Source organism: Oryzias latipes, chromosome 2, assembly GCF_053564925.1.
Source record: "Oryzias latipes strain Hd-rR chromosome 2, Olatipes_Hd-rR_3.1".
Classification (NCBI taxonomy): domain Eukaryota; kingdom Metazoa; phylum Chordata; class Actinopteri; order Beloniformes; family Adrianichthyidae; genus Oryzias; species Oryzias latipes.
Window position 1 is genome coordinate 37,515,534 of NC_136238.1, and position 17,195 is coordinate 37,532,728.

Consider the following 17,195-nt stretch of genomic DNA (forward strand, 5'->3'; position numbering starts at 1 on the left):
GCTCATAGCTACCGCAAAGGTGACAAAGTGTCTGCAGTTTGTTCATTACTGGGCAATATATAAAATATTATGAGAAGATGTCTGTACCAGAGAGCACAGGTGAAGGCTCACATGCAGCTAGAGAGCGGTCCGCTGCAGAGGAATCAACACGCGCATCCTTCTACACACAGCGCTGACCCACACAGTCACAGTCAATCCAAAACACCTATATAGGCTATATAGTTAGTTCATTAGTTAGATAGGTAGTAGTTAGTTGTTACTGTTATTTGTTAATGAAGAAATAACAGTAACAGTAATCTGCCCCCCCTCCCCTCCTGCTGCCCTGTTGCCCTCCTGCTCTGCTGAACTCTGACACACATACGTCACCTACCTCATCAGCACTGACTGCACCTTCCACCAGTCCTCTAGTGCCGTTAAAAAACTAAGTAACTGTACTTCAGTCACTTTATTCTCTAGTCACTTTATTCTCTCCTCATTGTTTTACTTTTATTTTTTTTATACTATTTATATTTAGGCCTCTACTACTATTTATAGTTGTTTATTGTGCAATTTGAAGGTGTCTCCCCGTTTAAACTGAAGATGAAGAGAAAACGCAATTTCAATTTCTATGTATGTGTCAACATTGTAGATCTTGACAAATAAAGTTACTTGACTTGACTTGACTTGACTTGAAATACTACGTTGTATTTATTTCTGATGCGGCCGCCGGGGGATTTTGTTTTTTTTTCTTTTTTTCTTTCTGACACTATGTGCTGCATAGTGTCAGAAAGCTTGGTCTTGGTCGCAGGTCATGGGTCTTCCAACAGGACAACAATCATAAACACACAGCCAAAAAAACCCAAGAATGGCTAAGAGAAAAGCGTTCAGAGCCCAGATCTAAATCCCCTTGAACATCTGTGGAAGGAGCTGAAACATACCATTTGGAGAAGACACCCGTCAAACCTGAGACAACTAGAGCAGTTTGCTCATGAGGAGTGGGCCAAAATACCTGTGGACAGGTGCAGAAGGCCCATTGACAAATACAGAAACCGTTTCATTGCAGTGATTGCCTCAAAAGGTTGTGCAACAAAATATTAAGTTATGGTCCCATCATTTTTGTCCATTCCTATTTCATTAGTTTTTTTTATATAATTCTGTTAATCAACAACGCAAAAGTAATGGCTGATTTTGAAGATTACATTTTCAATTCATTTTCATTTATTGTTACTTTTGAACGTTTCAAGTCATTTCAGTGAACATCGTGGACTTTCTTTCTGAGGGGTACCAACAATTTTGTCTACCACTGTAACTGCATCAAACATGAAAACGTCCGAGTGGCCACTCGAAAACGTAAAAAAAAAATAAAGGTGCCCTGGAAATAGCCCACCACAAAGCCCCCACAAACCAGCCATAAACCCCCAAACCAACCAGAGAGAGAGAACAATAAAATATCTGTTAGATTGAAAAGACGAGGCCGCGAACAAAGCTGACACATTCACAAGGGATTCTGATGTTAGTTCCCTGAAGGTTAGGGCTGCACTCTCTGGGGAACATAGAGCGGGGTGGCCGTTCACACTCTAGCTGGCACCAAGGGAGGAAGGGTGGAGCAAAACCAGACAGCTGAGCATGCGGTGGAGACGACACGAGGATCGGTGTTTCCGCACCAGCGAATCAAAATGAGAAAATGAGCCAAAGATGCTGCATAAAAAATGACAAGTAAAACGTCCATAGATGAGGAGAGACAGGTGCAACGAAGAAAAAAAAATACAATTTGATTTAATTTGAAATGGTTTATTTCAAGCAATCAAATAGAAATAATACACAAAAGCAATACAATCATCAGTTATACATTCATACAATAACTAATTAAACTTAGGATAATTAGACATAGTAATAAATATTGCTTTAAAGGGAATGGAAGGAAGCGAACTTATATAATCCCACCCCTGTTCTACCGTAACCATTTTTTACATGATTTATCATTATCCGGTTCCTAGCTTTTATCAGACAGGATTAAGCAGGGCTCGACATAGCCATTTGTCCACTGGCCCGCTCCAGCTCTCTCGAGCAGTACGGACCACAAGATTTTATTTTACACTTGTCCGCTCGGGCCACTAAAATATCTAACGGGTAATATATTTTTCACCTTTTTCAATAAAGTATATTTTGCGAAAATGTGTATCAGGGGTGGTCATTACGTCTATCGCGATCGACCGGTCGATCTTCAAGGACATGAGTGTAGATCGCGGGCCAGAAAAGATAAAAAATAAATAAATAAAAAGTACTTCTTAAAAATCCACCACCAAATCAAAATCCTCACTGAGAAGTACGGGACTTGTTTGACATGTAGGTTGGCCAATCGGACATTCTCTGATACATACGTCACTGCAGACGCGTGTTTAAAAACACTGAGCGCAAACTCTCGGCCCGGCCCGTCAAGTTCCTGGCAGAAGACCACTCCGGACAACCGGAGTGTTTAATGAAGCCCCCCCCCCATGTGTCTCCTCCTGCTATCGCCTCTGCAGTTCTCGCCCGATAAATACGAGCTCATTAAAGAAGCTGTTTTTTACATGCCACGAGCTTCGTACGGAGCCAGAAGCGCTTTGGAAATGCCATGATGCTCCCTCCATTGCACGGTTAACAGAGCATGACAAATGATAGTCGCTGCTTAAAACGCCTAATCTGTTAATACAAAATACAAAATGAGATGTGAGATATATATATATATATATATATATATATATATATATATATATATATACGGCAACGCAAGCTTACCGCAAGACTGCAAGTCACAACACACCAACCTGTGCACAGCCTGGATTGATTACAAGAAGGCCTATGACTCAATGACACACACATGGATCACTGAATGCTTGGAGCTGTACAACATCAACAGGACTCTAAGAGCCTTCATAGGAAACTCAATGAAGCTGTGGAAAACCACCTTTGAAGCCAATGGGAAGCCAGTTGCACAAATGTCCATCAAATGTGGGATATACCAAGGTGATGCTCTGTCCCCACTGCTGTTCTGCATAGGTCTGAATTCCACAGGCAAATGGCAACCTTGAGCAGGCAACAAGGAAAGCTGCAACAGCTAAATACCTACAATGAGTGAGGCAAGTCCTGAGAAGCCAGCTCAATGGCAAAAATAAGACCCGGGCAATAAACAGCTACGCACTGCCAGTTATCAGATACCCTGCAGGAATTATAAGATGGCCAAAGGAAGAGATACAGACCACGGATGTTAAAACACGAAAGCTCCTCACCATGCATGGAGGGTTCCACCCCAAATCCAGCACCCTGAGATCGTATGCCAGCCGCAAGGAAGGAGGCCGAGGACTAGTGAGCGTAGAAGCCACTATCCAGGATGAAACATCCAAGATGTATGAGTACATCAAGCTCAAGGCCCCAACTGACAGTGTGCTCAGTGAATGTCTCAGGCAATGGAGAGCAGAGGATACAGTGCTGGAGGACAGATCCTCATGGGAGGACAAACCCCTGCATGGGATGTACCACCGGACCATAACTGAAATGGCTGATATCAAGAAGTCCTACCAATGGCTAGAAAGGGCTGGCCTACAGGACAGCACCGAAGCACTCATCCTGGCAGCTCAGGAACAAGCCCTGAGCACCAGAGCGATAGAGGCTCAGATCTACCACACCAGACAAGACCCAGGGTGTAGGCTGTGCAAAGAGGCGGCTGAAACAATCCAGCACATAACTGCAGGGTGTAAGATGCTGGCAGGTAAAGCATACATGGAGCGCCACAATCAAGTGGCTGGAATAATATACAGGAACATGTTTGTAGAATATGAACTGGAAACCCCAAGATCAAAATGGGAAACACCTCCGAAGGTGGTAGAGAATGAGAGGGCAAAGATCCTGTGGGACTTCCAGATCCAGACTGATAGGATGGTAATGGCGAACCAACCAGGCATTGTAGTGGTGGATAAAGAACAGAGGAAAGCCGTTGTGGTGGATGTGGCAGTGCCAAGCGATGGGAACATCAGGAAGAAGGAACATGAGAAACTGGAGAAATACCAGGGACTCAGAGAAGAACTGGAGAAAGCCTGGAAAGTGAAGGTGACTGTGGTGCCTGTGGTAATTGGGGCACTTGGGGCAGTAACCCCCAAGCTGGAGGAGTGGCTACAACAGATACCTGGAAAGAACTCAGACCTCTCAGTCCAGAAAAGCGCAGTGCTAGGAACAGCTAAGATACTGCGCAGGACCCTCAAGCTCCCAGGCCTCTGGTAGAGGACCCGAGCTTGGAGGAGAAACCACCCACGGAGGGTGAGAGGGGCATTTTTTATATTACAGGTAGATCTTCAAGACATTGTCGATTAAAAAGTAGCTCACACGCCAAAAAAGTGTGAGCACCCCTGCACTAAGCTTTAAGCTGAATTTCAAAGAATCAAAGGCAACTCCAAATACCTGAATCTCTCAGACTCAAATGCAGTATAATGTCAAAGTACTTAATTTTGTTTTTCTTTACAACACTGTAAGCAGTAAGTATTTCTAGTCAAAAGCTATATGATCTCAGTAATTTAATTTTTCAATTATTTAATTTAATTAAGTAACTAAAGTAACTAAAAAGTAAATGTAACTTTGCCACTTTAAACAAGTAACTGCAAATTTGAACATAACAGTAATTAAGGATCTAAAAAGTAAATGTAACTTTGCAACAGTAACATAAAGCAGAACCTCAAGGCAGTCAGAGCAAAAAAGTAAATAAAACTTCTGAACTATTGATTAGGAACAAATGTGAAATAGCAGTGATTAGAAGCAGCGTGAAAACTTCTTAACTAGTGTTACCTACTACAGTGCAGTGCTCTCTTCAAAACATCTGAAACAGACTAGAGCAGATTTAAGTTAGATATGCTCTATTTTCAGTCATTGAAAAGTGGATAAATAAGTGTCAGATGTCAGCAGAATGCACCAAATTGCTCCATGTTGGAATTTTCCGGGGGGGGCATGCGGGGCTTGCTGCTAGAGCTGTGACGGTTTCGGAATTTTTCATAACCGCTGTTATGAACCACCAGGGGGCGCGGTGTTGCGGTTAACCGCAGCCCCCTGGGTGGGTCAGCGCTGTGTGTAGGAGGATGCGCGTGTTGATTCCTCTGCAGCGGACCGCGCTGTAGCTGCACGTTAGCCTTCACCTGTGCTCTCTGGTACAGACATCTTGTCAGAATATTATATATTGCCCAGTAATGAACAGACTGCAGACACTTTGTCACCTTTCCGCTGGCCATGAAGCCTGACACCCATGAAGAACGCGGGGCAAGAGGCCTTTATTCATGGAAATCTAACAGTGCGCGTTCATGTGTGTTACAGAGTGAAGGAGAACAGTAATAAGCCGCCCCTAACACAAAATCCTCCAGCGGGCGGCCGCGTCGCGCACTTAAGAATGCATGCAGCTTATAACGGAAATGAATACAATGGAAATTAATAATTAGAACGCAGTAAATTTGTCGTATTTTCTCACAAGACGGAAACTTCGGTTTTAGAATGAGGATGTGTGCTTCTGAAAGCGCGCGCCTGTGTGTCTGTAAATGGAGCCGTGTGTCACGTGCAGCGCAGAGCGCATACCGACAACAGAGAGTGACAGGCACTGTGGGAGAGAAGGAGAGAGTAGTCTGAAGGAAAGAAGGAAAGTCTGAACACAAGACTAGTAGAAAAAGTAAATTATCAGCAAAGATGAATGTGTTTAATGTGTTTATTATAGTTCCAATCACGTACCATATGCTGAACTTTCAAAAAAAAAAAAAAAAAAAAAAAAAAAACGAAAGAAAAAAGTGTGGTGATGCAGTCATCACCGCGGTGATAAGGTCATGATGAGGTTATCGTCACAGCCCTCCTTGCTGCGTCCGCCACTTAGATACCAGTTAAAGTCATTGTTTGATTGCTACATGGAGTGGTGTCAGTGAATATCTCACATACAGTGCATGGAATACACAGAGAATGTTGAGAGATCAGGTTTATTATTTAGAAGAGTTCTGCATGGTAATCATGTTCAGAAAAGAAAACACAGGGAGCCGCATCACCCTCTGCAATCATAAGGGGTAGGGGTGAGTTAAAGCCCCTCCCCCACCTCTACCTGCTTTGCCTCTCTACCTGTTCACATCCTGCAGCTGAGAGTTGTTTTCCCCCGCGCTCCTTCAGTGTATTCAACACAGAGAGCGCAAAACACGGTCATCATAGCAGCAGGTTGACACCACAGTCTGATCGCCACCGCAGATTTCAGCAGTTTGATGTGGAAATCCAGAAACCATAAAAAAGGATAAAGCGGGTTAAGAAAATGAATGGAAGGCTGGTCGGAAATATTTATACTTGACTCATTTTGTTTTGAAAATTATCTTATTTGTGGCCGGATCTTTCATAGATTAGATAGATATGAGAGAGTGAGAGAAACAGCAGTTTCAGTACACACGTACACGTACGCACACAAACCGAGCTAGCACTGGTTTTCAGCACCCACATAGTATATACACCCTCCCGGACAGTATGTTAGTGTAGAACTGCCACTAAGTGACAGACGGGTCACCAAACAGAAGGAAAGCATGAAGCTCAAATGGCTTCTCTGTTTCTTTGATGAAGGTCACATACCTATGTGGTGTAGCTGAAGCTGCGGGTTCCAGCTGCTATCCAGCAGTCTGCGCTGACGACAGAGCTCCTCCTCGTTCTGGACGATGGTTCCTTCAGCAGCAGAAAGTTGTTCTCTGACAGAACCTTCCTGAGGTTCTGAAGACATGGTTCCTGCTCCGATCTTCAGCTCCAACTCCCACAAAGACCGCCGTCCTCTTCACTGCAGCTCCGATCGATGATCATCATCTGCTAGTCTCACAATCACAGCAATCCACGTTGTCTTTCCGTTCAACACTTCTTCACTCATTTACGACACTTTGGAAAATGCTGAGAGTTCCCACACGAACCACGTATCGTCCTTTCTGTCCAAAAACCTCACAAACGTCCCAACAAAACACCACCGTCCTCTCAACACAAGCTAACGCTGCTAGCTTGCTAACAAGCTAACGCTGATAGCGCCTCGTGCTGTTTACTTCCGGGTCACGTGCAGAAACTGTATTTAAAAAGAAACGTATAAACTGCTTAACTGAACCTCAACATGGTTAAAAAAAACTTCAAATAGTTAAATAAAAAATCAGGAGATAATAAAAAAAGAAAATCAAAATAGGAAAAATGTATCGAGGATACTTTTTGAGAGCTGTTGTGACGTCATCACACTGCGTCTGAATTCAATGTTCAGAGTTGACTACAAAACGCATTAGAGGTTAAATTAACCTTAATCACATTTGTTTATTGTATTCCTGAAGTAGAGTAAATGGTAAAGAAATGTCTTCAAAGAAACAAAGAAAAATTATTGAAAAAGAAATTTAACAGCAATAAATCTTAAATAACTGTTTTTAAAGAGAATAATTACGAGTATAAATAAACATTAAACTGTAGTCAAAAACAAAGACAAATGATATTTTAGAAATGCTTTCGGTGAAAAAACAACACAGAGGTTTTCTAGATTTCAGTTAAATTCAATTAACACATTTATGAGGTCATTCCTGAAGGAAGCTGATTGCAGCTGTTCTCTCCTGACAGATGGAATGATGGGAAATGAAGTTCATGTTGAAGTGTGGTCCAAGCAGAACAGAAAGGTCTCACCTCAAAGTCAGGACTTGGATCAGCTGCTGTTCTCTGGGAGCGTGCACGTGCTGCTGCATGTGCTTCTGTCATGGCGTTCTGGATGAGCTGCTGAGGTTTGTTTGCATCAAGACTCTCAGCTGCTTTAGTCAAACTGCTGAGCGATGGAACAATGGAGCCGTTTCTGAAGGAAGAGGATCAAACATGATGCTCTGCATCCGTTTGCTTCAGGAAGTGGAGGTTTTTTAGAGTCTCCAGACTGTTTCTGAACGGCCAAAGAAAAGCAGCTGATGTGGTTCTGTCTCCTACCAGCAGGGAGCGCTCTCAGCCGGACAGAACAGATCCTTAATGCTGCTCTGAGAAGGACTCTTCTGTTCCAGAAGCAGAGACTGTTCACATCCAGGAGAATCTGGACTCCAATGAATCCCAGAGAATCTCCTCTCTGCTGTTTGGACACTTTGACCAGCAGAGGGCAGCAGAACTTTCAGCAACTCTGGATCTGATCCCACAAAAACAATCCATGGATGATCAGATTTCAGAAGATTTGAAGGATCAAAGACAAAGATGTTCTGAAGAGAAGATGTGAGAAGAAAGTCCAGAATGAATCCACTCTGACTTCTCCTCATGTCTCTGAAGCTTGTGTCTTCATGTCTTCACCTCAGAGTTTCTTCTGGATTCCATGTGGATCAATAATATTGATCATGTTCTGTTGTCATTTTCCATCAGAACTTCAGGCTTTTCTCTGCTGATGATCTCTGAGCTGAACTTCTTCGAGGAATTCCTGAATCTGGGATTTGGAGCAAACAGTCAGAACAAAGGAGGTTTCCATTTCTTCTAAGCTCTGCCAGAAGAAAAGAGCTGAAGCTTGAAGCTGAAGCAGCATTTGCTCAGAGAATCTGTCCTCCAGACCAACAAGTCCCACCACAGCCTTGAAGACGTTTCCAGAAGCAGCAGCAGACTGTGTTCCCATGACGACGCTGAAGTCAGCTGCTGCTCTGCAGGAGAAAGTCTGCAGCTCCTCAGTCAGGACGCTCTTTCAAGCTCGTGCACATCTGTCAGTGCAGCAGCAGAAAGCCTGTTTCCCTGCAGGAAGTCTGAGACTTTTCAAAGTAAGAGCCTCATGTTGGCAGAGATGGGTTGGATTCTTTGACGCTCCAGTGTCTTTTGGATTCAGGATGAGTTCATGCAGATCTAGAAATCCCACCATGATGATCATCCTTGAGGAATTTCAAAATAAAAGACTTACAAACACCACAATCACTGCTGGATGATAAATACATTTACTCTTTATTTTCTGTCAATAAATAATATTTATCAATAAATCCTTGATTGTAAATGATGAACAACATCACATGTTGTTTCCTGGTGACAGAGCTGCAGCTTTAATGTCAATGATATAGAAGAAGAAGAATCCAAAACATTGGACTGTTTTCATGTGATCACATGGAAGCAGAATTAGGAAATCTCTAGGAAATCTGTCCTTGTTTTGTCAGCATGTTTGAATTGGAGTTTACAGTTAGACGACAATAAAGACGTGTTCAGACCAAGAAATTACTTTGATGTTATTTGCTTTAAATAAATCAAAGAAAAGTTTAAAAAGTAAAACATCTAAAGTATTTCTGTGTAAAATAGATAGAATAGAAATATTTGACTTCTGGTAATAAAATCAACAGTTCTCTGTCGCCCTCTGGTGGTTCATCAGAGAAGCCAAACTTCCACAGAAAGTGAATCAATAAACATGAGCTAATTCTTGATGCAGGTTTGAAAACACAGATGGAAAACAGCATCAATACAAATATTAGTCAATGTTTCCTGTAACCCTTGTGCTATTGTAGGCACTTTAACGTTGGGAGTGGGGTCATCTAGACCCACTAGACAGTGCTCTGAACCTTTTTTCTTCAATGATTTGTGATCTTCACTGGTGTCCATGGATTACATGAAATCTTTCCACCTTTATCCACCTTTGTCATGGTAGGGAGAACACGTCAATGTAAGGGTGGGGTCATCTAAGATAGCACAAGGGTTTAAGCAGAACGGTGCTTGGCTATAGAGAGCTGTGTATACACGGGGCCTGTTTCAGAAAGGAGGTTCAACCAACTCTGAGGTTGAACTTGAACTCTGAGTTGGTCAATCGGGAGATTAACAACTCTGAGTTTTCTGTTTCAGAGAAGCTGATCCGAGTTAGGTCAATCAACTCTGAGTGGACTGATTCGGAGGTGAGCGTGCGCACCGCGACTATAAGAAGCCATTATCAATGGAGCGCAGATATCACGAGTCACCATGGCAACCGTGAAAAAAAGAGGTCTGCGTATTTTTCGCCAGCTGAACTTGACGTGCTGCTGCAGAGTTACAGTGAATATGAGCACATATTCCGGAAGAAAAGCAACACCGCTGCATCTGCAAAACAGAGACAGTTAGCGTGGGAAAACATAGCTGGTCAAGTTAATGCCTAAGTTTGCATTTAAATCATTGTTATAAAATATTGGCTGTAATAACTTTTTAAATAGCGTAAGGTGTGAAATAAAAATGGCGATATTAAGGTGTACTTTTGAAGTGTTATTCCTGGTGTAAATGCATGAAATGCTGCATAGTGTACAGAACCAATCTGGGGGAAAATGCCTTTAACGTTGATAATGTTTAGAGGACTTTTTTGTTAACCTTCCCCTCTTGCAAACGTTGGTCAGTTTAATATTAATACATGCAATTGTGTTTTTAAAAGTGAACTTTTGTCTACCCTTGTATTGACCGAGTGGTATAGGTTTATATGGGATTAAGAAAGTAAGCAGTGCTAGCAAATTGTGTTTCCAAAAAGTAATTGTTACATTAATTTAATTCAATGTCCCTGATTTCATTTTCATGTAGATGCAATCCTGCAGGAATTAAAAGACTATTAAAAGCAGCTAAAAATGAAGTATAAAAACATAATTCAATCAGGTCAAATTTGAGCATGTCATGGATGTAGGCTTTGTTGACAATATTTGACATATGAAACATCTACATAATAATAATAATAAATTTTATTTGTATAGCGCTTTAAATGGCACACAAAGACGCTTTACAACACATGAGCAAAAACAGTTAATAAGAACAAAGCTAATATAATAAAATAATTAAGAAAAACATAGAAGACAGATTTAAAGATTAAAAGCTATTTTAAAGAGATGAGTTTTAAGTGATTTTTTTTTTAAAACTGGGAGTCAATGCAGTCTCTGAGATGTTGGGGCAGAGTGTTCCATAGGGTTGGAGCAGCAATGGAGAAGGCTCTGTCTCCCCAATTTCGACGCTTGGTCCGACAGGGGAGAGACAGAAGGTTAGCATCGGACGAGCGCAGAGAGCGGGAAGGGGTGTGACGCTGTAGGAGATCGGTGAGGTATGGTGGGGCCAGGTTATGAAGGGCTTTGAAAGTGATGAGGAGAACTTTGAATTTGATCGATGGGGAGCCAGTGAAGGTCTTGAAGGACGGGGGTGATGTGTTCACGGGAGCGGGTGTGTGTGAGCAGACGGGCAGCAGAGTTCTGAATGTATTGCAGCTTATTTATTATTCTGGAGGGTGTACCAAGGAGTATGCTATTGCAATAATCTAACCGGGAGGTAATAAAAGCATGAATGAGGGTTTCAGCAGCAGCAAAGGAGAGGGATGAACGGAGGCGGGCAATATTTTTCAGGTGAAAACAGGCAGACCGGGTGATTTGATTAACATGTTGTTCAAGTGATAAATTTGTGTCAAAGAGAAACCCAAGGTTGCGGATGACTGGTGACGAAGAAAGCGTGGTGTTATTGAAATTTAACTGAAAATTTTGTATGGATTTTGTGATGGTTTTGGGGCCAATTATGATTATGTCGGTCTTATCACAGTTGAGTTTGAGGAAATTGTGCTCAAGCCATGTTTTGATGTCTGTTAGACAGCGGGTGAGTGTGAAATAAGTGGTGGAGCTGATGGATTTGGTGGAGATGTATAGTTGTATGTCATCAGCATAGCAGTGAAAATTTAAGCCATGTTGTCGGATGATGTCACCAAGGGGAATGAGGTAAAGGATGAAGAGGAGTGGGCCAAGCACTGAGCCTTGGGGAACACCTTGCAACAGAGGAGCTGTGGAAGATGAGCAATTCTTTCCCTTGATAAACTGTTGACGGTTTGTGAGGTAGGACTGAAGCCAGGATAGAGCAGAGCCGGTGATGTTGAGACCGTTCTGGGACGGGAGAGCAGGATGGAGTGACTGATGGTGTCAAATGCTGCAGTGAGGTCCAGGAGAATGAGGATGGAGAGCTGTCCAGAGTCGGAGGAGAGGAGGATGTCATTTGAGACTTTGAGCAGAGCTGTTTCAGTGCTGTGTTGTTTCCGAAAACCAGATTGAAAGGGTTTAAACAGATTATTTGAGTTTAGGTGAGATTTGAGCTGGGAGGCAACCACTCGTTCAAGTATTTTGGACAGAAATGGCAGGTTGGAGATGAGACGGAAATTTGCAATATTGTCAGGGTCAAGACCAGGTTTTTTCAGGATGGGGGTTATAGCTGCCAGCTTGAGAGACTGGGGCACAGTACCAGAGGACAGTGAAGAGTTAATTATTGTTGTGATGAGTGGAGAGATGATAGGACAGCAACCTTTAACAAGGGTGGAGGGAATGGGGTCCAGAGTGCAGGTGGAGGCTTTGATAGCTATCAGCTGCTTGCCGATTTCCACAGAGGAAACTGGAGAGAATTCAGAGAGCTGCAGACTGGAGGAAGGGGCTAAAGTTTCTGGAGGGGGGTCTGGATTAGGAGTGAGGGAGCTGTAGATTGTGTCCATTTTGGATTGGAAGTGGGACAGGAAGGAGTTGCACTTTGCCACGGTGAAAGATGAGGAGGAGTTACCATTAGGCTTCAGGATTTTGTTTATGGTGGAAAACAAAGTTTTTGGATTATTGGAGTTGGTATGAATGATGTTGGAAAAATAGGATGACCGGGCAGTATTGAGGGCATTCTTGTACTGGTGAGTGAAATCCATGTACATCTGGAGATGTACAGTTAGTCCAGTTTTGTGATGCAGTCTCTCAAGCTGTCGTTTGCGGGATTTCATGGTGCGGAGTTCAGTGGTGTACCAAGGTGCTGTGTGGGTGAAGGAAACATTTTTCGTTATAGTGGGAGCCAACTGGCCAAGACAGGAGGAGAGGGTGCTATTGTAGAAGTTTACATGTTCGGTGGGATTGTTAGACTGGGGAGGAGGAGAGACAGACAATTTAGCAGCAAGGGAGGCTGACAGTACATCAGGAGAGACAGATTTAAGGTTACTAAAGGTTATTTTACGCTTGATTATAGGTGCAGGTAGAGAAAATTCAATGTCCAGGCTTATGGCTAGGTGATCGGATATGTGAAGATTTTGACTGGAAAGATTGTAAACCGAGATGCCAGCTGTGCAGATGAGATCCAAAATGTGACCATGAATGTGAGTGGGGAAATTGACATGTTGAATGATGTTAAAACACTGCAGTAAATCCAAGAAATCTGAAGCAGGTTTAGATTGTGAGTCATCAATATGAAAATTTAAGTCACCAATGAGGAGGATGGATGGTGATATGGCAGAGAGTTGGGTCAGAAAATCAGTCAGATCAGAGAGGAAAGTGGCGTTTGGTTTGGGAGGTCGATAGATTACAGCAGTGACAAGGGGGGTGGGGCCAGGTAGTTTAAAGACTGTATGTTCAAAGGAGTCTGTTGTTGGCATGGAGATGGCAGTGATTTTAATGTCTTTTTATAAATGACAGCGGTACCTCCACCACGGCCATCCGTCCGGGCATTTTTAATGTAGGTGTATCCTGAAGGAGTGGCTTGGTTGAGGCAGAAGTAATCCAGAGGTTTATGCCAGGTTTCAGTTAAACAGAGAAAATCAAGTTTTTTTGTCCGTGATAAGTTCATTTAAGATGAGAGCCTTTGCAATACATAGCAATACATATCTATTGTTGTTTTCATTGTTTATATGTAATTGACTGCAACGAAAAACGGTAACGCTCAAACAAAAACATATGGGGAAATGACAAAAAATCGAGTCTAGGTCTCAAAATCCTCGCACGGCGTAAATATAATTCTCTATGAATTAATGCAGCCTCCTTGTCTATTGGGTCCTCCAAAAAAGGACAAGCCATTCTTGTCACTTAGACCGTCTCTGTGTGACGGAAATTTGGGCAATGAAGGTTAAAGCGAAAAATACAGCTTCGTCTTTAAAAAGGGGAGGGGACCGGCAGAAACCTTGAGTTTAGAGGATAAAACCTGCTCCCGACCAGGGGCCTGTTTCAGAAAGGAGGTTCAACCAACTCTGAGGTTGAACTTGAACTCCGAGTTGGTCAATCGGGAGATTAACAACTCTGAGTTTTCTGTTTCAGAGAAGCTGATCCGAGTTAGATCAATCAACTCTGAGTGGACTGATTCGGAGGTGAGCATGCGCACCGCGACTATAAGAAGCCATTATCAATGGAGCGCAGATATCACGAGTCACCATGGCAACCGTGAAAAAAAGAGGTCTGCGTATTTTTCGCCAGCTGAACTTGACGTGCTGCTGCAGAGTTACAGTGAATATGAGCACATATTCCAGAAAAAAAGCAACACCGCTGCATCTGCAAAACAGAGACAGTTAGCGTGGAAAACATAGCTGCTCAAGTTAATGCGTAAGTTTGCATTTAAATCATTGTTATAAAATATTGGCTGTAATAATTTTTTAAATAGCGTACGGTGTGAAATAAAAAATGGGGATATTTAGGAGTACTTTTGAAGTGTTATTCCTGGTGTAATTGCATGAAATGCTGCATAGTGTACAGAACCAATCTGGGGGAAAATGCATTTAACGTTGATAATGTTTAGAGGACTTTTTTGTTAACCTTCCCCTCTTGCAAACGTTGGTCATTTTAATATTAATACATGCAATTGTGTTTTTAAAAGTGAACTTTTGTCTACTGTTGAACCTTTCGCTGCGCGAAGACTTCTCCTTTCTTTTCTCTCGTCTTTCTGACCGACCGTGGTCAGAAGCGCAGGGGAGATTTCCTTCAGGGCCGAAGGGAATTCTCCTTCGGGGTTCACTTCCCGTTGGAAACCCTCAACCTCCAGAGCGGATTAAGAATGACTCCAAAACAGTTATTCTGGGAATGACACCTTCTCTTTATTTAACTAAGTGCTCCGTCCTCCGAACACACAATATATACCAAGCACACACCTCTGCTCCGTACTCACCCCCCCCCCCCCCCCCATCTGCACCTGCACTCGCCCCTCCCCTTGTCTCTCGTGGCTCGCACCCCGCTCAGCACACACACACTGCAACACTACCCTTGTATTGATCAAGTGGTATAGGTTTATATGGGATTAAGAAAGTAAGCAGTGCTAGCAAATTGTGTTTCCAAAAAGTAATTGTTACATTAATCTAATTCAATGTCCCTGATTTCATTTTCATGTAGATGCAATCCTGCAGGAATTTAAAGAACATGGAAGCAGCTAAAAGTGAAAAAAAAAAATCGAGTCTTCTCAAAATCCTCGTAAATGTAATTCTCTATGAATGAATGCAGCCTCCTCGTCTATTGGGTCCTCCAAAAAAGGAGCCATTCTTGTCACTTAGACCGTCTCTGTGTGACGGACATTTGGGCAATGAAGGTTAAAGCGAAAAATACCGCTTCGTCTTTAAAAAGGGGAGGGGACCGGCAGAAACTTTGAGTTTGGAGAATAAAACCTGCTCCCGACCAGGTTAGGTTCACAGCATAAGTAACCATGGATACTGACTCCGAGTAAAAGTTACCTCTCTTTCAGAAACGGGTTTGACTTACTCTATTTACTCTGGTTTAACAAACCTCCCATTCTGAAACGGAAAACCCAGGGTTTCCCTGATTTCAGGGTTAACGCACTCAGATTTTACACTTAACCTCCTTTCTGAAACAGGCCCCTGGTAGAGTCAGTGCAGCTAGAATAATAATGGGGTGTGTTTTAATAGTATGAATAGAAAAGCCAAAATATAACCAGTGTGTTTGTGACTGAAAGATGGAATGAAGTAGACATAAATATAATGGATAAATCAATAGAATCTGCAGTTTTGATCAGTTTCTATTGAAAAGGCTGCATAAATATGACAGACAGCTTTCAGGTTCAGATGCAGTTCTGAAAAAAAGCAGAAACATGATCTGATGGAGGCTCTCATTTATCCTCATTATTCTGATTCTGATGCTGAAGTAAGAGCCTCATGTTGGCAGAGATGGGTTGGATTCTTTGATGCTCCAGTGTCTTTTGGATTCAGGATGAGTTCATGCAGATCTAGAAATCCCACCATGATGATCATCCTTGAGGAATTTCAAAATAAAAGACTTACACCACAATCACTGCTGGATGATAAATAAGTGACTTTGGGCAGTTCAGTTAATCAGCTCACCTGTGCAACGTCCTATTTAAGTCCAGGTGTGTGAGCTGTTCATTCTTGTTCACTGAATCGCAGGCTTCCACCTGTGAGCTCCATTAGGGTAGTTATTACCCAAAAGTTTATGGAAACTTGTCTCATGGAATTGCACAGAGTTTTATGCCAAAATTAAAGGAATGTGAAAGCAAAACTAAAAGATGTGAAAATAAATATCTTTACTACTGCATGAGTTGTCTGACTGAAACACATTTACTCTTTATTTTCTGTCAATAAATCATATTTATCAATAAATCCTTGATTGTAAATGATGGATCTAAAGTTGAAAAGAAGTCAAAGTGCTGACTCAGCACAGATCAAAGGAGACACAGATGATTTCCTGGAATGAAGAAAACATCAAACATCATGATGTGATCTGGAACTGAGCTGTTCTTCAGAAGATCCTCCCAAACATGGAAACTGTTGCTGCAACACGTGAAGGTTTGGTTCTGTTGCTAGTGAGATCTGATGGATCAGAACCAGACTTCTGTCAGCTGGAACTGGGGCTTCTTCCAGACCATGTGACCTCATGGACAAAGTTCCAACATGGTTTCAATGAAATGTGGAGGTTTTCCAGGAAACGTTGCTGCAGTTCCTCCGTCTCATCAAATGAGAGATTTCTCTGCACTAAAGAAGAAAATCTTCCAGAACAGCTTCAAGCTGCAGAAAAACTGTTTCCATCAGTCTGAGGACATTTCTTTAGGCTTCATGTGAAGAAAACAAACTGTTTGAAAAGATGAAAACAGAAACAAAGACGTTTCTAGAATCTGCAGTTACAAAGAACAGCCAGCAGGTGTCTCACTGTGGGAGTCTGTGAAAGTTCTGCCTCCAACCATGAAGGGATTTGAACCCTCAATCTTCTGATCCAAAGTCAGATGCCTTGTCCATTAGGCCACATGGTCTGTGAGAACAGCTAGGTCCAGATGGAGTTCGAGGAAGATGAAGAGGAGGAAATTCAGAAGAGGAAGGTGGAGGAGGAGCCGTGCATGTGCTCCTCCTCATGAGTCCTGAAGCTGCACCGTCAGCTGCAGAGCTTCAGAGCTGCTTCCTTCTCAGACTTTCCACTTTCTTTGGCTCTCTGGCTCTGATGCTGCTGCTGCTGCAGAAAAACTCTGCAGAGACTCACAGAGAGAGGATGGAGGCAGCAGATGAAGCTGCTGCAGACTGGGGG

General features: G+C 42.6%; 1 protein-coding gene and 1 non-coding gene across 4 annotated transcripts in view; both read right to left on the reverse strand.

Annotated features, from left to right (window-relative positions):
• Positions 1 to 17,195, reverse strand: part of LOC144986976 (uncharacterized) — a 117,209-nt gene that overhangs the window by 23,326 nt on the left and 76,688 nt on the right. The window contains exon 1 of one of the 3 annotated variants that reach the window (XM_078935735.1): positions 6,586 to 7,317. The exons of 1 other annotated variant lie outside the window; for it this stretch is intronic. In XM_078935735.1, the coding sequence (XP_078791861.1) occupies positions 6,586 to 6,730 (145 nt within the window). In that variant the 5' untranslated portion in view covers positions 6,731 to 7,317. Of the gene's footprint in view, positions 1 to 6,585; positions 7,318 to 17,195 lie in introns of those variants that run through there. One more of the 3 variants, XM_078935727.1, reaches the window with a different exon arrangement.
• On the reverse strand, positions 16,854 to 16,926 carry trnaq-uug (transfer RNA glutamine (anticodon UUG)). The gene has a single exon. It is a non-coding gene; the product is annotated as a tRNA-Gln (tRNA).